The sequence below is a fragment of the Bos taurus genome, chromosome 1 (assembly GCF_002263795.3).
Source record: "Bos taurus isolate L1 Dominette 01449 registration number 42190680 breed Hereford chromosome 1, ARS-UCD2.0, whole genome shotgun sequence".
In the NCBI taxonomy this organism is placed as follows: Eukaryota; Metazoa; Chordata; class Mammalia; order Artiodactyla; family Bovidae; genus Bos; species Bos taurus.
Window position 1 is genome coordinate 34,082,071 of NC_037328.1, and position 24,375 is coordinate 34,106,445.

Genomic DNA, 24,375 nt, shown 5'->3' on the forward strand with positions numbered 1-24,375 from the left:
GGAACACATGTATACCTGTGGCGGATTCATTTTGATATTTGGCAAAACTAATACAATTATGTAAAGTTTAAAAATAAAATAAAATTAGAGAGAAAAAAAAAATAAAGGAAATCAGTCCTGAATACTCATTGGAAGGACTGATACTGAAGCTGAATTTCCAATATTTTGGCCACTTCGTGGGAAGAACTGACTCTTTGGAAAAGACCCTTATGCTGGGAAAGACTGAAGGCAAGAGGAGAAGTGAACAACAGAGGATGAGATGGTTGGATAGCATCACCGACTTGATGGGCATGAATTTGAGCAAGCTCCAGGAGATGATGAAGGACAGGGAAGCCTGATGTACTGCAGTCCATGGGGTCGCAAAGAGTTGGACACGACTGAGTGACTGAAATGAGCTGAAGTGGCTGTATTGTTCAAGTGACTCTTATAATATATTCCAGTATTATATTTTGTTTAAATTTATTCTACTCTGCTTTTGTTTAAGTCTTGACATTCCATGGCTGTGGTGGTTGTTACTAGGAAACTAGATTTGTGACTTTTGCATAAGAGGCATTTGCTTCTCCTCACTAATTTATCCTTTTCTGGTCATTCTAGCTTTTCCAACCTTATTTTTCAATATTTAATTAAATACCACTCCTGCACTCTGACATTTAAACAATTTTGTAGTTAGTTTTTATTACATTTTAGTAAAAAAATGACTTAACGTGCTTGTTATAGGGTATGTCCTTAAAGATTTATCAGCTTAAAAAATTATAACTGATAATCCAAGTTTGGCTTTGAAAATATTTATTTTACTATATAAGGATGATCGTTTTCTTTTAAAAATGATTTCAGAACCTAGTTTAAAAATATTTACATAAAAGTTTCATTTCATTACCATTTTTTAAAATGAAAAATCATGTATAATAAAATATGTTTTGTAAAATAATCCTAATAGTTGAATTAAAAAATGTTCAGTGTTTTTAATTTCTCCTTGCTTGACCTTGGAAACTTAGGTATTCTTTCTTTAGTGTTTTTACTTCTTATTTATGGGAATAAAACATGACAGACTAGACGCATGATGGTAGAAAACCCCAGCAATGATTTTAGAGATATAATTAAATAATTCAGTGCATGCTGTGTATGCTAAGTCACTTCAGTTGTGTCCTGTTCTTTGTGACGCCGTGGACTGTACCCTGCAAGGCTCTTCTGTCCATGGGATACTTTGGGCAAGAATACTTGAGTGGGTTACCAAGCCCTCCTCCAAGGAATCTGCTCAACCTGAGGATCAAACCAGCATCTCTTAAGTCTCCTGCGTAGGCAGATGGGTTCTTTACCACTAGAGCTACCTGGGAATCCCCACATTAGTACTTCTCCATATTACGATTGTCAAATAAAACTATACTTTAAGGTTATTTTCTACTCTTCTAAATGTCAGAAATTACTAATCACAATATTGTTATTTAATATGATTTTCTCTATGGAATCCTCTATTGAAAGTCCAGTAACCCTAACTGAAAGATTTTATGCTCAAAAAGTTTTTGTTTGTTTTGGGGTTTTTTTTTTTTTTTGGTTCTACTGAGCAGCTTGTGGGATTTAGTTCCCAACCAAGGATCAAACCAGTACCCCCTGCAGTGGAAGCATGAAGTCTTAACCACTGGACCACCAAGGATTTACTCCTCAGAAAGTTTTAATTCCACAATATTCACGTTCTGTTCATTGTCTCAAGTAGAAAAGATTTCCAATATATTGCCAAATCTACTGGAAATTACTGACTCCCATGTTAACAGGCTAACTCCAGCAAGTCTTAAGGTCAATGCTTGATGATGAATAATGGTCTTTAAAGACACAGGATATTTTTATCTGAATAATAATACAGACTCTGCAACCTATACAGAAACTTCAGAAGGTTATACTTCATCTTTTTATTGCTATGACAGTAGGAGAGGGATGAGAGAAAGGATGTATGAGAGATCCCCACTGAGACTTAGCCATTTATGTTATATATTATCTCTGCTTTGTTCAAGTGATATTTATCTGGGCCTCAATCTCAATCACTTGTTTCAGTTGCTAAAAATAGAAATTAAGGATAGACTTTGAGTTCTAACAGTTATGGGGGAAAAATAAAGAGCATAACCAAAAGTGTTAGCTTGAAAACTCCATTTACAAGTAGACATGCAAAGTAGCAGTCTCTATAACTATACTAGCTTTGAAATCTTAAAAATCCTAGGACTATATATTGACTTATTTTGTTTATGAGATGAAGGCTAAAGGTTGAAATCTTTCTTTTACAGATTATAAAAATATATGCAGAACACTTATCAGTAGGGTCAAATATATATAAATATTAGGATTTCTGCCTTATTTCTATTTATATAAATGCATGTGAAAATATTTTATAATGAACATAATAAATTTTAATTGACCTAAAATGAATTCTAATCTATCAAGTTTTCTTTGTATAAATTGTATAAAAAAGGGGTGATGGGTTACGTGTTATCTGAAACTTTACAATGAAAGTGAAGATTTTAACAAAAAGTGTAGAAAATCAATGAAATCTTTCACCAAGAGTGATCTACATTTCAAGGCTCTTTCTTCAAACCATTCACTACAGATGTCATATGATTCATCTATCACTTACAAAAATCTCTTTTGTAGCTGCAGTGGTCCACAGCATTAAAACTGAGAAGGAATAAACACCAGCCTCAGGAAAGAGAATCCCTCTTCTGAACATGTCAATATTAAGAGTGAAAATAATAAAAGAAAATGCAATGATGTGTAAACAGATAAAATTCAATCTGCATCCCATGAAAAATGAGTGCAATAAGAGAAATAATACATGCTCACCAAGAAAATCATTTTCCCAGATATTTAAATAGAATTATTATATAAAACGAGGAAAATATTGTCAAACTATCACTTTTTCTTGTCAATCATATAAAACTGGTTAAAATATTTACTAAGTAAGAACAGAGTGATATTAAATAGATGGTGTAGTTAAACCAAAGTCAGTCAATAACAAAATCCTTTAGGAAGAAATAAGGAAAAATTGTGATAGAAAGTAAAATCATCTAACAGATAATAAGCCTGGAAAACATGATGAAGCAAAACATAAAATTAGTAAAATGATTTTTAAACTAGGAAAGAGAGAAAGAAATACATGCAACATAAAATGTGGAGTTTCTCAGTTCAGTTGTCTCCAACTCTTTACAACCCCATGAATCGCAGCATGCCAGGCCTCACCAACTCCTGGAGTTTACCAAACTCATGTCCATCGAGTCGGTGATGCCATCCAGCCATCTCATCCTCTGTCGTCCGCTTCTCCTCCTGCCCCCAAACCCTCCCAGCATCAGGGTCTTTTCTAATGAGTCAACTCTTCGCATGAGGTGGCCAAAGTACTGGAGTTTCAGCTTCAGCATCATTCCTTCCAAAGAAATCCCAGGGCTGATCTCCTTCAGAATGGACTGGTTGGATCTCCTTGCAGTCCAAGCGACTCTCAAGAGTCTTCTCCAACACCACAGTTCAAAAGCATCAATTCTTCAGCACTCAGCCTTCATCACAGTCCAACTCTCAATCCATACATGACCACAGGAAAAACCATAGCCTTGACTAGATGAACCTTGGTTGGCAAAGTAATGTCTCTGCTTTTGAATATGCTATCTAGGTTGGTACAGAATGGGAAAGACTAGGGATCTCTTCAAGAAAATCACAGATACAAAAGGAACATTTCATGCAAAGATTGGCTCGATAAAGGACAGAAATGGTATGGACCTAACAGAAGCAGAAGATATTAAGAAGAGATGGCAAGAATACACAGAAGAACTGTACAAAAAAGATCTTCATGACCCAGATAATCACCATGGTGTGATCACTCACCTAGAGCCAGACATCCTGGAATGTGAAATCAAGTGGGCCTTAGAAAGCATCACTACGAACAAAGCTAGTGGAGGTGATGGAATTCCAGTGGAGCTATTCCAAATCCTGAAAGATGATGCTGTGAAAGTGCTGCACTCAATATGCCAGCAAATTTGGAAAACTCAGCAGTGGCAACAGGACTGGAAAAGGTCAGTTTTCATTCCAATCCCAAAGAAAGGCAATGCCAAAGAATGCTCAAACTACCGCACAATTGCACTCATCTCACACGCTAGTAAAGTAATGCTCAAAATTCTCCAAGCCAGGCTTCAGCAGTATGTGAACCGTGAACTTCCTGATGTTCAAGCTGGTTTTAGACAAGGCAGAGGAACCAGAGATCAAATTGCCAACATCTGCTGGATCATGGAAAAAGCAAGAGAGTTCCAGAAAAACATCTATTTCTGCTTTATTGACTATGCCAAAGCCTTTGACTGTGTGGATCACAATAAACTGTGGAAAAATCTGAAAGAGATGGGAATACCAGACCACCTGATCTGCCTCTTGAGAAATTTGTATGCAGGTCAGGAAGCAGCAGTTAGAACTGGACATGGAACAACAGACTGGTTCCAAATAGGAAAAGGAGTTCGTCAAGGCTGTATATTGTCACCCTGTTTATTTAACTTATATGCAGAGTACATCATGAGAAACACTGGACTGGAAGAAACACAAGCTGGAATCAAGATTGCTGGGAGAAATATCAATAACCTCAAATATGCAGATGACACCACCCTTATGGCAGAAAGTGAAGAGCAACTAAAAAGCCTCCTGATGAAAGTGAAAGTGGAGAGTGAAAAAGTTGACTTAAACCTCAACATTCAGAAAACGAAGATCACGGCATCTGGTCCCATCACTTCATGGGAAATAGACAGGGAAACAGTCGAAACAGTGTCAGACTTTAGTTTTCTGGGCTCCAAAATCACTACGGATGGTGACAGCGGCCATGAAATTAAAAGATGCTTACTCCTTGGAAGGAAAGTTATGACCAACCTAGATAGCATATTCAAAAGCAGAGACATTACTTTGCCAACAAAGGTTCATCTAGTCAAGGCTATGGTTTTTCCTGTGGTCATATATGGATGTGAGAGTTGGACCCTGAAGAAGGCTGAGCGCCAAAGAATTGATGCTTTTGAACTGTGGTGTTGGAGAAGACTCTTGAGAGTTCCTTGGACTGCAAGGAGATCCAACCAGTCCATTCTGAAGGAGATCAGCCCTGAGATTTCTTTGGAAGGAATGATGCTAAAGCTGAAACTCCAGTACTTTGGCCACCTCATGGGAAGAGTTGACTCATTGGAAAAGACTTTGATGCTGGGAGGGACTGGGGGCAAGAGGATAAGGGGACGACAGAGGATGAGATGGCTGGATGGCATCACTGACTCGATGGACGTGAGTCTGGGTAAACTCCCGGAGTTGGTGATGGACAGGAAGGCCTGGCGTGCTGCGATTCATGGGGTCGCAAAGAGTCGGACACGACTGAGCGACTGATCTGATCTGATCTGATCTAGGTTGCTCATAACTTTCCTTCCAAAGAGTAAGCATCTTTTAATTTCATGGCTGCAGTCACCATCTGCAGTGATTTTGGAGCCCAGAAAAATAAAGTCTGACACTGGTTCCCCATCTATTTCCCATGAAGTGATGGGACCAGATGCCATGATCTTCGTTTTCTGAATGTTGAACTTTAAGTCAACTTTTTCACTCTCCACTTTCACTTTCATCAAGAGGCTCTGTAGTTCCTCTTCACTTTCTGCCATAAGGGTGGTATCATCTGCATATCTGAGGTTATTGATATTTCTCCTGGCAATCTTGATTCCAGCTTGTGCTTCTTCCAGCCCAGCATTTCTCATGATGTACTCTGCATAGAAGTTAAATAAGAAGCGTGACAATATATATCCTTGATGTACTCCTTTTCCTATTTGGAACCAGTCTGTTGTTCCATGTCCAGTTCTAACTGCTGCTTCCTGACCTCCATATAGGTTTCTCAAGAGGCAGGTCAGCTGGTCTGGTATGCCCATCTCTTTCAGAATTTCCCATAGTTTATTGTGATCCACAGAGTCAAAGGCTTTGGCATAGTCAATAAAGCAGAAATAGATATTTTTCTGGAACTCTCTTCCTTTTTCCATGATCCAGTGGATGTTGGCAATTTGATCTCTGGTTCCTCTGCTTTTACTAAAACCATTTTGAACATCTGGAAGTTCATGGTTCATGTATTGCTGAAGCCTGGCTTGTCGAATTTTGAGGATTACTTTATTAGTATGTGAGATGAGTGCAATTGTGTGGTAGTTTGAGCATTCTTTGGCATTGCTGGAGTTTCTACCAGTGTGTAATTCAATTTTCCAAGAAAGGAAATGGAAAAAACAGTTGTTAATCAAAAATAGAGTAGAAAAAAATTCATAAGTCAAAAGCAAATGGTCTTAACTGATTTTAATAAAAAGGTGTGTTTGCAAGCAAAGCAAAATTCTGACTAGAGATAAACTACAAAATATATTCAGCTAAAACATCCAAATATAATGGAGCAAAACCCAAATATTGCAACAGCAATAATGTGAAAAATGCAGGTCACTTAATTTCAGATTTATCTTGGAGGAGAAGGAAGCAAGACAAATGCAAATGATTTCAGAGTTATTTAGTACAAAAGGGAGTCAAAACAAATTGTCAAAATACTGACAATTTCTTTTTCATTATTATTCATTCAAAGGGTTAAAAACCAGGGAATCTTTAGCCAGTTCAGTGTTATTGACAATATAATAATTCTCAGATATTCAAGAATCAAAGATGCTGTCATCATGAAATTTTCTTTTGACAAGATGTGTGGTTTATATGATGAAGAGTTGATGATATGAATATCTTTTTTAATCTAATTTTAGATCAATGGAAACTGTAAAAGTAACTCTAGATATTGACATAAATACAGAGAGTAAACAATGTCAAAAGGAGGATTGCAGCTCGTCTATTTAAATTTTTGATGCATTTCTGAGATCATCAGAATCAGAATGTAATTGTCATTATTGTTTACAAAGTACTAACTAGATCAGTAGAAAAATAATGTTTAAAACTACGTAAGTTTGATGGTGAGGAAATAAAAATTAAAAATATAATCTTTACAAATGCTAGATATAATGCTTTAGAAAATAGAGTACAAAACCATGAATGGAATAAAAAGAAGGCTTGAGTTTAATTAAAAAGTAGTAACATTTAAAAATATTAAAATCTTTCAAAATACTGAAAACATTATTTTTAATGAGAAATAACATTAACAGAAATATGTAGGTTCTGTATCAGAAAACTATACAATTTACTAAAAGACACTACTAAAGACTTGAAGAATCATACCATGAACCTGGAAAATGCACTATATAAAAGGAAAAAGGAAAGTGAAAGTGAAAATGTTAGTTTCTCAGTCGTGTCCAACTCTTTGCGACTTCATGGACTGTAGCCCACCAGGCTCCTCTGTCCATGAGAGTTCCCAGGCAAGAATATTGGAGTGGGTTGGCATTTCCTCCTCCAGGGGATCTTCTTGGCCTAAGGAGTGAACCTGGGTCTCCTGCATAGCAGGCAGATTCTTTACCAATTGAGTTACCAGGGAAGGCCATATAAAAGAAATCTACCTGTAAATCAGTACAATTCCAATAAGCAATCTCTTGTATTTTTGTTCCTTGCAAAAATATTCTGACCTGAGACTTCTTCTCCAGGACAGCAAAATGATTTTTAAAAAACTACAGTATTAGCATAGGATTGCATATATAGATTCCTCACATAAGATAGACAAGAATATGCAGAAACACATAAAATAGGTAGACATTTAGTTTATGGTAAGTGACAAAAATATTGATGAAAGAAATCGTGTGGGATACAACTGTCTGTCACAGAAGAATTAAAGTCATATTGTATGCTTCAGCCTCAAATCACAGACCAAAATACATTTTAGATAGATTAAAATAAAATAATAAAAGTGTTAGATGATAACAGCAATTCTTATGTGTATAATATTATCATGACAAAAGCATTTCAAATCAGGATCCACAAGTCAGACCTCATAATACAAAACTTTGGTAGATTTGATTACATAAAATTGTAAGATGTATCTATGGATGAAAAGACCATAAAATGAAGGTATATAAAAATAAGCTGCTTAAAAGGTTCATCTTTTTTGTGGAGAGAGCCATTAAAACAGAAATTTTGAATGGAATATAGATTTCAAAAATAGTACAAAATTAATGCAGTAATGTGGGATATATATATATATATATATATATATATATATATTAGGCACATTTATATTAGCTTATAATACTAAGTACTTAACACTTCAATATTATATTAGACAATTTTTTCTTTAATTATAGTATGTGTGTGCTCAGTTGTGTCTGACTCTTTGTGACCCCATGAACTGTGTAGCCCACCAGGCTCCTCTATCCATCGGATTGTCCAGACAAAAATACTGGAGTGGGTTGACATTCGCTTCTCCAAGAGATCTTCCCAACCCAGGGATTGAACCCACATGTCTTGCGTATTCTGCATTGATGGCAGATTCTTAACCACTGCACCTCCTTGAGTATCTGCTGTTAATACTATATGGGAATTCATGTGGCGTTGGTGGAGGATGAATTTATACAATTTTTCTGCAATGTAATTTGGCAGTGTTTATCAAAATTCTTTTAAAATGTTTACATTCTGTGATCCAGCAATACCACTTCTCAGAACTTACCTTCAGGAAAGAAGACAGGTACAGATGCACTAGCAAGAGTGATTTCTCAGCTCCCAAAAAGGTGCTCAGTTCTGAGAGATATTCAGCAAATAAAACGGACATAATTTATGACTACTTATATGCAGATGACACCACCCTTATGGCAGAAAGTGAAGAAGAACTACAGAGCCTCTTGATGAAAGTGAAAGAGGAGAGTGAAAAAGTTGGTTTAAAGCTCAACATTCAGAAAACTAAGATCATGGCATCCAGTCCCATCACTTCATGGCAGATAGATGGGGAAACAGTGGAAACAGTGGCTGACTTTATTTTTCTGGGCTCCAAAATCACTGCAAGTGGTGATTGCAGCCATAAAATTAGAAGACACTTACTCCTTGGAAGGAAAGTTATGAACAACCTAGACAGCATATTCAAAAGCAGAGACATTACTTTGCCAACAAAGGTCCATCTAGTCAAGGCTATGGTTTTTCCAGTGGTCATGTGAGATTTGGACTATAAAGAGAGCTTAACACTGAAAAATTGATGCTTTTGAACTGTACTATTGGAGAAGACTCTTGAGAGTCCCTTGGACTGCAAGGAGATCCAACCAGTCCATCCTAAAGGAGACCAGTCCTGGGTGTTCATTGGAAGGACTGATGTTGAAGCTGAAACTCCAATAATTTGGCGACCTCATGCGAAGAGCTGACTCATTAGAAAAGACCCTGGTGCTGGGAAAGATTGAGGACAGGAGGAAAAGGGGATGACAGATGATGAGATGGTTGGATGGCATCATTGACTGGATGGACATGGGTTTGGGTGGACTCTGGGAGTTGGTGATGGACAGAGAGGCCTGGCGTGCTGCGGTTCATGGGGTCACCAAGAATAGGACACGACTGAGCAACTGAACTGAACTGTATTTGGGAACTTGAACAGGAGGTGGAATTTGAAACTGATTCTGATATATCTAAGCTAGGAATAGGGTATTCAGAGGCATGGCAGATTTATTTTTTGCTCCTGTGTATAATAGAAAGCTAAATTAACAATAGCTGCTGTGACAATTTTACTTTTTTCAGTATTCAGTGTTTGAAAATAAAGCTTTTCTTTTTCCCCTCAAGCAGTCTGATGATCCCCGTATTATTAGTTGGGCAACAATTTTCTTCCAGGTGGAGATTCAGTGACCTATGGCCTGACTTATTCTTGTGGTTCTCTTAATTTCAACTCATACCTCCTGCTATCACTCTGGATGGTTACATGTGGGAGACTTTTATTAGCTGGGCCTTCTTTCACCTATCTAGAACACAAATCGTATGGTTCCACATGCAACTGCCAGTGAAGCTGGTAAATGTCTAGCTCTGTGCACTGAAAAATAAAGGACACAAATTTGTTATCAGCTAGAAATATCTGCCCATAATATCCTTCTGATCACCAAATATTTTTTACCTTCTTTTTGTCACATAAACCATTGCCCTACCCCATCCAAAGAGATAACCCAGAGTCCCATCAAACTAGTGTACCCAACTCAATGACCAAGGTCCTCAAATATGCATAATTATCTTCATCATCTCCAGATGCACTGGCTCAAGGAAAAATGAACCAAAACACAAGTTTCAATGCTCTTTTCCACCCCATGTAAAAAATACAGTGATAGAAGAGAGTCAGGAAAAACCCTGTGCTGTGCTTAGTTGCTCAGTTGTGTCCGACTCTGCAACCCCATGGACTGTAGCCCCACCAGGCTCCTCTGTCCATGGGGATTCTCCAGCCAAGAATACTGGAGTGGGTTGCCACGCCCTCCTCCAGGGGAACTTTCCAACACAGGGATCAAACCGGGGTCTCTTGCATTGCAGGCGGATTCCTTACCAGCTGAGCTACCAGAAAAGCTCCAGGAAAAGCCCTCCTTAATATAAATGCTCTCTTTTGGAAGAAGAGGAATAATGGGAAACACCGAGTAGTCACTGATCCATAATAATTATGAAAATATTTCAGACTGGCATGAAAAGTTCCCTTTGTGTTGGCAACAGTTATAGTCCCTAAAGAAACTAGCTTCTCTTCTGATCATTCTTTTTTTTTTTTAATTTAATTTTATTTTTTGCCTGCCTCCAAGTCTATCTTACAGGAGGTTCAGCCTTGTCAGTCATGCTCTGTGGCCACACTGGAAGTGGATGTTTGGTCATATGCTCTCATGGGTACTACACAGGTCTTATAGGCCACTTCTTGTTTTCACCACGTTTGGTAGTCTAGAAGTTTTTGATGTTTCAATAATCAGACTTTTTTTTCTTTTTATTTGTTTTCTAACTAGGTACATGCTTCTTTGGCACAGTAGTTCCATTAAAAACAAAGTAGACTCCTAATCTATTTGTCAGATTCCTGTACCTATAACCATATTTCAAGACTTTTTGGAAGCAGAATTGCCAGACCTAATTTATTTGTTTCCTGTCTCCCTCTGAAACTCTTTTGTAGATTGTAGACTGTACGCAGCTCTCCTGAAGCTATGCACTCAAAGGACCCTGGATGGTAGGCAGTATACTCAATCTGACCTTTGCCACAGAGCTGAGCCTTAGTATATTTTGTTGCTCAAAACTTCATTTAGTTTTATCTCTTATTATGCAACTTTTATAAATAGTGGATTTTCCAAACTTTTAAGTACTCACATCTGAGCTTCCTTTGATCTTTTTATTTCTGCTCGAAAACTGGCCATCCTCTACTAGGCTCAGCTCTCTCCTTTAATATCTTAACAAAAGCAGAACGTAAAAGTATATCAGAATCTAATCTTTCCAACCACTGCCCTTAAAGCTACAAGTGCAACAGACATTTAATCCTCAATGTTGAGTATTCATCTTCCTCCTTCAATCGATAATACAACAGAGTTTGTAACACCCCCCTCGCCTTAAAAAATGATCTTTCCTTTAATCAATTATTGTTTGCTCACCAGGATCTCTTCCTACCCCACTTTTCTCTCCTTCTCAATCTTCTCTGCTGGAAGCAACTTCTGTCAGACTTTAAATATGGGAACTTTTCAGGTCTCAATTTTCAGACTTTTTCTCCTCTCTATCTAGACTCTCTCCCTTAGAGAGTTCATCAGTTTCCTCAGCTTTAAATGATATTTGTATGATGTATTTGTATAAAATAATAATATTTGTATAATTTGTATAATATTTGTATATTTGTATAATTGTTATAATCTCTAATCCCAGCCTTTCCTATGCATAACTGTATTTTTAAATTATATAGTTGTGTTTGTCACATTTAAAAATACACATACTTTCAGGTGGAGAAGAGGAGAAAGAAAAGGCATATAACTAAACAAAATCATATATGTATATTTGTTTACTGTCTCTCCCTTAAAATGTAAACTCAGTGGCAATGGTAATTTATGTGTCAAATTTTATACGCCCAATATCTGTTGACTAGATGATTGGTGTAATACATGTTAAAAAAACTTTATTTTAATGTGCTACTTTCCAAAACAACTCATTCTAATGCAGATATGTACTCTATGTCTAAAATCACATGAACTAAAACAATATTTTTTTCTCTTTTTTCAAGATCCCAATGCTCTGGCTGGCCAGACTGGCCCTGATCATGCTCTTATAGGAGGAATCGTGGCTGTAGTTGTATTTGTCACTCTGTGTTCTATATTTTTGCTTGGACGATATCTGGCAAGACATAAAGGTAGGTTATACATAATAAGACATTCTTAAATTTCACAAAAAAATTCTAAAGACTAGCTTCATCATGAAATATTATTCTTTCTGTGTGTGTGTGTGTGTGTGTGTGATGAGGGTTGAAATTGAGAGATCTGAATACTAAATTATTTCAGAGAATTCTTAATTATTTTACTCAACATTAAAGTTGGATTGGATTAGCAAAATAATACTTAGCCAATAGCCAGAAGTCACAGAGTGAATCATTGGTTCAAGAAAAAAAAAAAAGAAATATGGGAGCGAGTTTGTAGTATATCTCTAGGATTGAAATTCAACTCTAATATTAATCATTTGGTAATGTTCCTGTTTGTAAGTTTATGGACACATATGTGGCCATATTAATAAGGAAAATATGTGATTTTTTTTGCAATGGGTTAGGTAGAAAACTATTGGTATAATCTACTTCTAAATGGAGTTACCAAAATGAATGCTGACACATTTGATGTGATCATTATCAACATCTGAACAAAGGGCCCTGATTGCTACAGATGAGTGGATCACATGGTCTGTAGCCATCATTAAATAAATCAAAGTACTCATTACCCATGCCAGTTTGGCAGTTGCCTCTAGTTAACCTGCACACAGCTTCATCTGCAACATATACCTGAAAACTGAAAGAAAGTATACAACTTTAGAAGGGTGAATTGTATGGTTTCTTACACCTCAGAATATGTTTCAACATATAAGAAATCTGGCCTAAGTTTCTTCCTAAATGAATGTGACTTTAACAGTGGTTGTTTTACCACTCTGACAAAACTAACATGGTTTTCTTCCAACACCCACAGGAACATATTTAACAAATGAAGCTAAAGGAGCTGAAGATGCACCAGATGCTGACACAGCCATTATCAATGCTGAGGGCAGCCAAGTCAATGCTGAAGAAAAAAAAGAATATTTCATTTAAAATGCAGGCCAAGATTCTGAATTTTATGTACCAGGCTGGCTGCTGGAGAAAACTGGCTATCATCTTTCAGAATTCATTTCTACCATCTTCTGCTACCTTTATTAACTTCCATACCGTACTGCTATCCGTAGCCAGTGTATGCCAACAATCAGCTGTCGAAAGCATCACCCTTTAATTACCGTACCATCCATAATGCAGGACATTTATTACCGCGTAAATTCCACACCATTGCTCTTTTAACATTACAGTGCTTGAATATACAGCCTTAACAATGTTAATCATCTCCTTGGATCATGATATTGAATTGTTTTTGTACATTGAAAAAAAAAAAGTGTGCAGAGCTTCCCCCACCCCCTCATTTTTGGCTCCCTTTAAATCAAAGACTTTGTAAATCTGCCACTGGACAGCTTTCACAAGGAACAGGATTAGGTACAGACCTAACATGCTTAAGTTCAATTCGGATGTTAGTGGTTTATGATGTTTTCTACATGTCTATCTTCAAAGGCATGTTTTGGAAGCATATGCCCTAAAAAACACAAACTGAAATAAACTATTGAAGAATAGATTCTGGAATATTTGAGATTATACTGATAAAGCTGTATCAATTTGCTATTTAAAAATATAGTATTTGATACAGGAGCCATGAATATGGATTACAGTCATGACATGCAGTCTTATATAATTATATAGATCCCACCATTAGCTTATTTTAGCTTCATCTACCAATAAATTGTTACAAACATTTTACCATTTTGGGAATCACAAAGACTTCATTCATTTCTCTAATTTGATTCTGTAATTTATTTGCTCCATACTCACCTGCCTAAACAAAATTGAAATATCCATAGGGCACAATTTTGAAACATTTTAGTATCTGTATATAGTGCATATAATAAATCCAATTAAACATTATTTGATACATATTTAACTTTTTTGGCTGTAGGTAATCAGTCATGAGTAAGCATTTTCTAATGTCCATTATATCCCTTTAGATATTACTTAAACCAATATTATAAGTAGATAACATGTATTAGTATTTTTGTCTGTATGTCCTAGCACTGTTCAACAACAAATTTTTCTAGTTCTTGTTAATTTTTGTTATACAATGGAAGCACAATGTTATAAGGAAAGGTAATTTTAAGCTAACAACCAGTGCACAGCCTCAGGTTTTAAATTACAACCACAGTTGAATAATAATCTAAAAATAAACTCTTAGTTTGCTAAAAATTTACAAATTTTAATTTGGCAGTTCCAGAGCTGCTTACCTATGTTGGTTTGCCAAAAAAGATGTTTGAGATATGTTTTCTGTATAAATGAACTAATTCTTTATATTAAATTCCTGTCTATGCATTTTGTGAGGTATAAACATATGAAACAGTGAGTGATAGAGAATTTCTGCCATAATTTTAACTCCAAGGTGAAAGTCTCTTTCTCTGGATTATTTCTGAAATTTCGATGTATTTAACCATTAAGAAATGCTGTATTCTTAAATATGACACAGAGTCAATCTGAAGTCATATTATTTCTCCTAGTAAAAAAAATACTGCTAGATTAGTTGTCATTAGATTTATTGATACTCTATGCTAAAGATTAAAAATCCAGTTAGATAAAAATTATTTTCCCATTGACAAGAATTGCACCTTTAGGAAGAAAAAGAATATGACAATATGGTAGCTATACTTGTGATGTCTGAAAGCATGATGGCCTATGGTTTTAAGAATAATATCTTGGAATTTATTTTTGGGAAATGAGAATGGTTGAGTATGACATCATGTATTAATATCATATGAAAGACAAGGGTGCTGTATCTTAGATTATTTATCAGAAAAGTATAAATCTTTTAAGGATAACATTAGACTCTTAATTTTTTTTTGATTGTTGAAGCATTTATCTTGTTGATTTCTTACAAAAGAAAAAGGACGATGTCAGTTAAGCAGCACTTTTTCAGAATATACAGAACATAAATAATATGATGTGGTTGAGTGTTAACATAATAAATCATATACAGTATGACAATTTTAAGGAAATAAGTCTGCATTGATGTGATTGCATGCTTGTTTTTACAGTTCACTCCATACCATCTGTGGAAAAAATGCAATAATATGTTAATATAGTATGGTAGTTTGAGAGAACCAGGTAGGTGCTACTAGACACATTGAAACTAGAATAGGTTTATAAACTGTTCATATCTTTCAATACATAATCTTTAGAAAGACTCCACAAAGCAAAATTCATTCTGTTAGCACAAAATGGAAAGGTTCTTATTACAGAAGTAAGTTGTATAAACTGCATCATCAATTACTATTTAAAGCCTAATTTCAGGATGCATTTACAAAATTGCTACTCTCCATTGATGCTGTATTTACATCCCTCTTCATTTCATCTGTATTCTACTTGGCTCCAACTGCTAAACTGTTGCCTAAATAACTCAATCATTATTTATAGCACTATAAAATTAGAAATCCAAAATTGGTTACAATTCAAGACTTCGACTCTTTTAACCCTTGACAGTAATATAAAAACTCATTGGAAGCCTTTAAAAGAAACTAACTTGTGTATTATGATTTGTGAGCTCTAATCAAATATTTTGACAGTTAAAATAGATATGAATTAGATATCATTTCAGTTACTGAAAGTAAATAGCATTGGAGTTATATTTTCCTATCTTAAAAAATTATTTGATTTCCACCAATGAAAGAAATTGTAAAAATTATGTTCATTTCTATAAAAATCAGAAAAAATGAAATAAATATATAAATGAACCATTTCAATTGCCATGACTGAAATGTGCACATTTTATGCCCAGAGAGCCAAATTCGGTCATTGCTTAGTAAGCACCATAGCCACAGAATGTAATGAAAGGAGTGCGCACAGACACACACCCCAGTAGAATATGGAACATTATTATTTACCAAAAGTAGCTATTCTCTGCCAGTGTACTGTTTACAGTGTAAATTGTCCTCCATCAAAAAAGTGTAAACAGCATTCTTTTTTTTTTTTTGTTTCCATATTTGAATGTCCTAGATAAAACAATTATCAAAATTAGGGAGGAAAGGAAACTTTATGAGTGCAAGAGCAAAGATAGAGAGCATGAACAGAATAGTGTGTGTATGTGTGTGTGTGTGTGTGTGTGTGTATGAAAGAGAGATTTCAACTTGTTTTCTTTTACCAGAGAATCCAAGAAGCAGTTTAAGGAACCTGATATTGAAGTTTAATCTAGAAACTGGATGATCTCTTGTTGATTCAAGATGCTTAATCTTGCATTGAAACCCCACAATTAAAGAAACAAATAGAGAAAGAAAACTAACTTTCCTAAATATGGCAAAGAAGCTAACACCTCATTTATTTTTATTTCTTTGTAAAAATATAAATATCTCAATTAAAAGGACAGGCTCACTTGTAATTATGTACTCATGATTGTAATGGCATTGAGACTCCATATAGGCCCATGTACAGCAGCTGTTTGATGGTGATGGTTCTTCCATGTAACATAGCAGTTATCGTGTAATTTAGTGCCACTTATTGCAAAGTGTTACCAAGAGGAACATCTAAAATACTTTTTTTGGATATAAGGATAATTGAATTATAAATGTGAAATTTCATGTTACTTTTTTTAAATGTGGAGAAACTGCAAAACCTCATATCTTACTGCAAATTCCCCATCACATTGCTAATTACTTAGTGCCCTCTAAAAATGCCCACTGTAATCCCCCTTTGCAAATGGTGGTCTGTGATGAATATACAAAACAAAGCAAACAGAAAACAACTGGCAACTACAGAAGAAATAAATAAAACACCTAATGAGAATTACGGAGTAATGCTTTTTATTAAGTGGCACAAAGTACACACTAAAAACTATGCAAATATAGGTAACTACAGTGTACGTACATGTAAGTATCTTGTACTTGCTGTGTATGGATGTTGGAAACCCATGTAATTATAATATGCATTTTGAATATTGGGAAAGAGGAAATCTTAGTGTAGATAATAGAACTTGTTTTGAAATATACACTGGCAATATTGAAATACACTCAGTGCAATATCTGCAATTCTATTGCTGGATACTTAATGCAAAGGGATTTTAAAGAATTTTTCAACAAGATCTAAGAGGTTGCTAATCTTCACCTCATTAGTTAAAACTACAACTGATATAACAACACGTTAAGTTTTTCTTGCTTAATCATTAACATTGCACAATATAATTATCTGGCCCAGTTTTTAGTGTTACTGGAGAGAAAGAAATAACCTGAGTTTTCAACTTTGATTCAGAGCTAATTGAATTTGGAGTTCTTATACTTTCTTTGAGTGTATGTGTGTTTTAAATGGGTTGTGGGACTTTTATTACAAGTACAAATCTACTCAAAAAATATAGGTTACCTTTAATAGTTAGAATCACTATATCTTAATGGAAATTTCTTATGTATTTTATTTTTCAATTCATTCTTCTCTTTCTCTCTCTATTTCAATCCAAACATGCCCTTTGCACTTCACTTATACCCTTCCAAAGGCAATGGATTGAAGGTAGCAAGATTATAAAGAGAGCTAAAGGGGACAACATGTAAAAATGGGTTCTAAACTCATCAGCATTTTTACGTATTGAGATTATTAATATTGAATGCAATAGTTATTGGATAGAGCTGGTAAATTCTCTGCCATGCATACTTACAATAATCCTTCTACCTCTCACTTTTAACATGGGCTATGATACTTCGATATAAATAGAAGAAATAATTATTTACAAGATATCCCAGGAAGCACTCTTTTGGGACTATCCTAACAGTCCACTCCCCACCCCCTGGGACATCTCAAAAGCCAACTTTACGTTTAGTGTAACTCAGTGGCGTATGGATCTGCATTTGTTTTCCCTTTTCTGTCATTAACTTTTCCTATAAGCAAACTATAATAACTTTAAAAGGATAGTTCCTCTCATTCCTATTTAATATTTCAATGTGATATAATTGTGCTGATTAAAAAAACCAAGTGGCAACACTTTGCAATCCAACTTGACATTTCATTTACTATTTAGGATGAAACAATTTCTTATAAGTTAATACTATGCTTTTAAGTAAAAATCGTATATGTAATTTTATTTTCCCAAGAAGTGTTATTGTGTAAGATAAATATTTAAGTATTTAAAATGGCCTCCTTATTAACAAATAATCCCAGAATAATGAATGCAAAGTATTGCCACAAAGACCCACTTTATTTTGTCTGCATAGAAATAATGTGAATTCTTCAAATCATATAATTTAATTATTCTGAAAGGAAATGGCATTTTAAAAGCAGATTTTTCTTTAGGAAAAAAATGATACAAAAATAATCTCAAAGTATGATGCTTAAAGTAAGATTTTTCTATGTTATGTGGTTATGTTATAGATAATATTTGCTGTATTTTCTACCATCATATATATATATATATATATGTAAACATAATATATATATATATATATATATTTCACAAGAAATGTATGGTTCTTTTGGAGAGAATGGGCCCAAATGTGAAAACGATGTAAAGCAAAACCACTATTTTCCCCTATGAATATACTGTATATTTCAAAAGAAGAAACTTAAAAGATATTTGAAGATTGCAGGGGCAAAAGAAAAACGTACCAGGGCTCAGCACTTAAGCACTTTTCCCACATCCAGGGTCGGAACAGCAGTGATTCCTACATGAACTTTTAAGTGCGGTATGAAATGCCACATTACACTTATCTTACACACAGTACTGTCAAACCTCAAATGTTTTCTTTCTTCAGATACTTTTCCTTGTACATGAAACTAGTAGACACTTTCTCTTTATATTTGCTGATAGTGAAAGTTATATGCAATAAAATATTTGGTGGTTGAAAGTAGTGTTCACCAGTTGGTTAAAAAAACCATGAAATGTAAACTGAATTGTTATCTCTTTATCCTTTTTGCTTTTCTCTGTGTTTCTAATGTATGGAATGAGTCTCATAAATAGAAAGAAAAATGAGTTAGAAAATTTTCAAAACTAGTACTCTTTCTCCTTACAAGTGTATAAAACTAATCTCTTTATGAATTTATTTAACTGTACCTGCTGTACTTGTTGTAGATTCAATGATGGAGTTAAGTAGTAACCCAAGGGTTTATGAGTTCGGGATTACTGACATGTTTTTTTTTCATACTCTGTTCACATCAATATTTGTGAATTGTTTGTTTAGCTTTTCATTCAACCAAAAATATTCCCTCAACAAAGCTCCATTTTTATCATAAATATTTCAACATAACTAACATCAGAACAAGTCTGCCATGTTAAAAAGAATTTAAAGACTTATCTCTGAAAATGGTACCCAGAAATGCGGGTGTTCCCAGTAACATAGCTTCAAAAATAAAATGTTCTATTTATGTGACATGAAATTCATAGCTTTTGGAAGGGTATATTTATGACAGCATAAAAATAAGTTCTGTGCTGTAAAGAAGATGCACTGAAATAAAACATATTGCACAGAAGATAGAGAAACACAATTATTGAATCTACTGTTATCATTAACATTTTCAAAAACCAAAATGCATATTGTAATATTAGGTACATGACACTTGCATGTTGATATGCCTATATACTTACAAGTATTCAATGTGTACTTAGTGGCGCTTAAAATATGTCATGTACTACTCTTATAAACATTCTTACAGGGTTCCCATTTGCACCTCATCTTTCAGTAAAGTCTTGTCAGAAAAAAATTGTCTGATACATATGGAAAAATAAAATTTGAATTTTAGCTATCTGTTGGACATTACTGAATTGTCTATTCATTTAGTTCATTTTCTTAGGCTTGTTAACAGAAAGGTAGAAATTTCTTTTATCCCACTGACAGATTATAAAATATACCATGAAACATATTTCTTTATGCCAATACATTATTTTGCATAACTTTTTTCAACTGCATACATTATCCATTCATTTTATACTTCCTCAGTGATGCCCATTTTCTTTGTAAGTTTCTAAATGGAAGTTTTAAAAAGTTAAGCAGTAGTAAAATAAATGTTATATTATTTGTACAACATATAATTGTTACTCTTTGGAATGTGTGAACCTTGTAACATGCTGACTAAGGGTTAAAAAAATGTTGCCGAGTTAAGGAAATTTGCTTGAGATTGCCAACATTCCAAAATTCTGTAAAGATAATTTTACAATCACTTCCATGTGTTTACTAATGTTGACTAGGAACAGAAGCAAAAATACTTACACCCTTTTAATTTTCACACTCTAACCAGTATTATATATTTCAACTACCTAAGATAATGCAATTAATAACATATTCATCTTAAGCTTATGCCAATAAGAATTTGAGATAAGCTTTTAAATTTATGGAGGATTTTCTTTGTGTCTTTGGAAGTTCACTTACCATAAGGTATTTTATAATCTACTTTAAATAACAGATTTTGTTATACAGGGTAAGCCAAAGGCTGTACAAGAATTAGTGTCTGGGTCTGATATTTGTGTTAGACCATGAAATATTCCATTAAAATTTATCTGTAAATACAAGGCAAGATTTTGTATCTGGTTTATTTTATGAAATAACATTTACTTATTTTAATTAATTTTTCCTAGCAAAAGAAGCCCTGTGATACATGTTAGCAAATTTGATACTGTGTGTAAAAGCACGTTCAGCACCACAAGAAAATGACATCTGAAATAGTACATTCATAGACACAATTCTTTATTTCTTTTAAAGTTACCAAAAATGCCCACTTTTCTTCAGCTTTACCACCAAATACATATATGACATCCACATTTCCAGATAAATCAATTCCATCAATTTTCATAATAGCAAGTGTTATTTCAGTCAAAATATTCTTTGGTATTTTTTAAATCAAGGGAACATACTAAAAAACTTTAATTAATAATTTCAAGGCAATTTTAGGCTTTGAAAGGGATTTTCATAATGTGATAATCCCAGGATGATGCTAAAAATAAGTGTACATTCTATTAAAACAAGAATTTCCAGGAAATAGTTTTAAAAGGTTTTTAAACCATACTGTTTGGTGAAATTTAATAATTAAATTTTCCTTCCAAGTGATGACCACATTCTTTGCTTTGGTATTGCTATGTTGGAGGAAGAAGTGGGAGAATTCTAATCAAAAAAGTAATTATAAATGGTCTTATGACTTAATCAAACTGAAAAACAAGTAGTCTATTTTTTAACCGTTGTTCATAGTCTCAAATTCAATGGGTATTTCTATGGAGATTTTCTATTTGACTTTTTAATAGGTCTGATTAATATTAAATCTTTACTCTGCTAGAAAATTTAAGAAATTAACTCATCTTCTGAAGAGTGTCTGTAAGAAATGACCAGGGTCAACACATTATTAAAAGACCTAAAAACATGTGTCCTGCACATACTTTTAATACTTTAATTCATTTTGTTTTTACTAAACTGGATCCTTACACAGATGGAGGGTGCCTATAATATGAACACATGGCAGATTTATGGAATACATATTCAGGTAGATTCGAGTTGGTATACAATAATAATGTAGTGCAGGTTTTTTTAAACTAATATGATATTTCTGGAAAGCAACATAATATTCCTGAAATGTGGTAATCATTCACTCTACTATTTGAAAATATATTTAGTAAAATGGGTGTAACATGAATATATGAGAGTATATCAGGAAATTAATTTATTTCAATGTGTTGGGAGAAAAAAATAATTTGAAGTCAACTGGAAAATTTCTAAAGGTAAGGTTTGTGCATTTGGTAATATTACCAAATGAGAATATGCCCTAATACCCTTCTGCCAGAGATCAGAGAAATTTCCTGAAAAGGGATCGCAAAGGGTCAGCAATCTCATAAACTCCTCAGCTCAATGACAAGGTGTTTTGGAGATCTAAGGACTCCTATTTTAACTACATAATCCACCAATGACCTCTTCATTTGCTTCAAAGTCTTCCCAGGTGGCTCAGTTGTAAAGAATCCATCTGCTATTGTAGGAGATACAGGAGATGGATGGTTTGCTCCCTGGCTTGGGAAGATCCCCTGTAGGAGGAAATGGCAACTCACTCTATATTCTTCCTTGGAAAATCTCATGGACAGAGAAGCCTGGTGGGCTACAGACCACGGGGTTACAAAGAGTCAGACATGATTAAGTGACTGAGCACACACGCAAGCATATCAAAGTTGCACCTCTTGCTATAAATTATTCATTCTTGTGCTTCAGACTATTTCCTGCTCTTAAGCACCAAATAACACATATATTGTCTCATGTGACACTGAAGTATCTTCTATGCCCTGTAAGTAGATAGAAGGCCTTAGTATTTTTAATCATATTTTGCTTACAGATTTTTCTGCTAATCTGGTGGAGTCATGTAAAATCAGGCATACACAGAGTATTTTGTATAGAGTTTAGGGAACATTTTAAGTCTAACTGTAGTAGAGCCTGGCCAATCACAGTCCTTAGCATGAGGCGATTGTTGTGCATGTTTGCTCCATGCCTTCTTATCAAGCAAAGGTTATAGGGACCATTAGTGCTCCTGTTCAGCCATTGGTCAGCGCTGCTGTGGGCTTCTCCCCCAAGCGACCTTCAGTGAACAACCTTCAGTGAGGGCATTCAGAGAAATGTTGGCAAAGTGGTGGTCATCAGGCTGAGAGTGAGTTAAGAGGCAGATCCCGACCTTCTCCCAAGGCCCTTTACCTCATCTGGCCTTGGGGCCAGAAGGTGACCTGGGAGGCCCAGGGAACAGGCTGTGCAGGGATCTAGGGCCACACACTGGACAGGACCAGGCCTTGAAGCAGCTGTGAACCTCTCCCCTACCCTCACCTCTGCAACCTGATAGTTGCAGCCTGTGAGACCTGGCTCCCTCCCTGCCCACCATTTGGGCCACCTGAGGAGCCTGAGGGTTGGCACCTGGTTCCCTCAGCCATGACAGCTGAGCAGGGTCTGGGGACCTGGCCCTGAGGAAGCCACCAACTGAGCTCTGCCTCCTCTTAGCCAGGACTGGGACCTTGGAAGGGAAAGTTTGTGCCTTCAGACCTTGCTCTTCTTTCTTGTTGAAACAGATGATAACATTCCTTTGATAAGAGATTTGCAAGAATATCATTACTTGACCTTTTTCTTGAGAGTCCACATGTCTCCTTTTAGCCCTGAAATTAGCTCATGAAAGAGGCTATCAGAAGTCATCAGTTAAGTTCAGTTCAGTTGCTCAGTCGTGTCTGACTTTTTGCAACCCCATGGACTGCAGCAGGCCAGGCCTCCCTGTCCATCGCCAACAGCCAGAGTTTACTCAAACCCATGTCCATTGAGTCAGTGATGCCATTCACCCATCTCATCCTCTATTGTCCCCTTATCCTCCTGCCTTCAATCTTTCCCAGCATCAAGGTCTTTTCTAATGAGTCAGTTCTTCGCATCAGGTCGCCAAAGTGTTGGAGTTTCAGCCTCAGCATCAGTCCTTCCAATGAATACTCAGGACTGATTTCCTTTAGGACGTACTGGTTGGATCTCCTAGCTGTCCAAGGGACTCTCAAGAGTCTTCTCCAACACGACAGTTCAAAAGCATCAATTCTTTGGTACTCAGCTTTCTTTACAGTCCAACTCTGACATCTATACATGACTACTGGAAAAACCATAGCTTTGACTAGATGGACCTTTGTTGGCAAAGTAATGTCTCTGCTTTTTAATTTGCTGTCTAGGTTGGTCATAACTTTTCTTCCAAGGAGCAAGGGTCTTTTAATTTCATGGCTGCAGTCACCATCTGCAGTGATTTTGGAGCCCAAAAAAGAAGTCATTGTGGTGATTTAGTTGCTATGTCATGTCCAATTCTTTTGTGACTCCACATACCGTAGCCCGCCAGACTCCTCTGTTCATAGGATTATCCCAGACAGGAATGCTGTAGTTGGTTGACATTTCCTTCTCCAGGGGATTCTCCTAACCCAAGAACAGAAGCTACTTTTCCTGCGGCTCCTGCTTTGCAGACAGTTCTTTTTTTTTTTTAACCACTGCACCACCAGGCTTCCCTGGTGGTACACGGGTAAAAAACTCACCTACCAATACAGATGCAAGAGATGTGGATTTAGTTCTTGGGTTGGGAAGGTCCCATGGAAATTGAAATGGCAACTGGCTACAGTATTCTTGTCTGGAGTAATCCCATGGACAGAGTCTGGCAGGCTACAGTCCATGGGCTTCCCAAGAGTCAGACACAACATGCTCAGTCACTTTCATCACGTCCGACTCTTTGTGATC

The 24,375-nt window shown here is 35.5% G+C and overlaps 1 protein-coding gene across 5 annotated transcripts in view; it reads left to right on the top strand.

The window, feature by feature from the left end:
- Positions 1–20,681, top strand: part of CADM2 (cell adhesion molecule 2) — a 1,275,593-nt gene extending 1,254,912 nt beyond the window's left edge. For all 5 annotated transcript variants that reach the window (XM_059887610.1, XM_059887613.1, XM_059887602.1 and 2 more), the window contains 2 exons: positions 12,113–12,238; positions 13,056–20,681. In XM_059887610.1, the coding sequence (XP_059743593.1) occupies positions 12,113–12,238; positions 13,056–13,174 (245 nt within the window). In that variant the 3' untranslated portion in view covers positions 13,175–20,681. The remainder of the gene's footprint in view (positions 1–12,112; positions 12,239–13,055) is intronic.
- Positions 20,682–24,375: the final 3,694 nt, after the last annotated feature.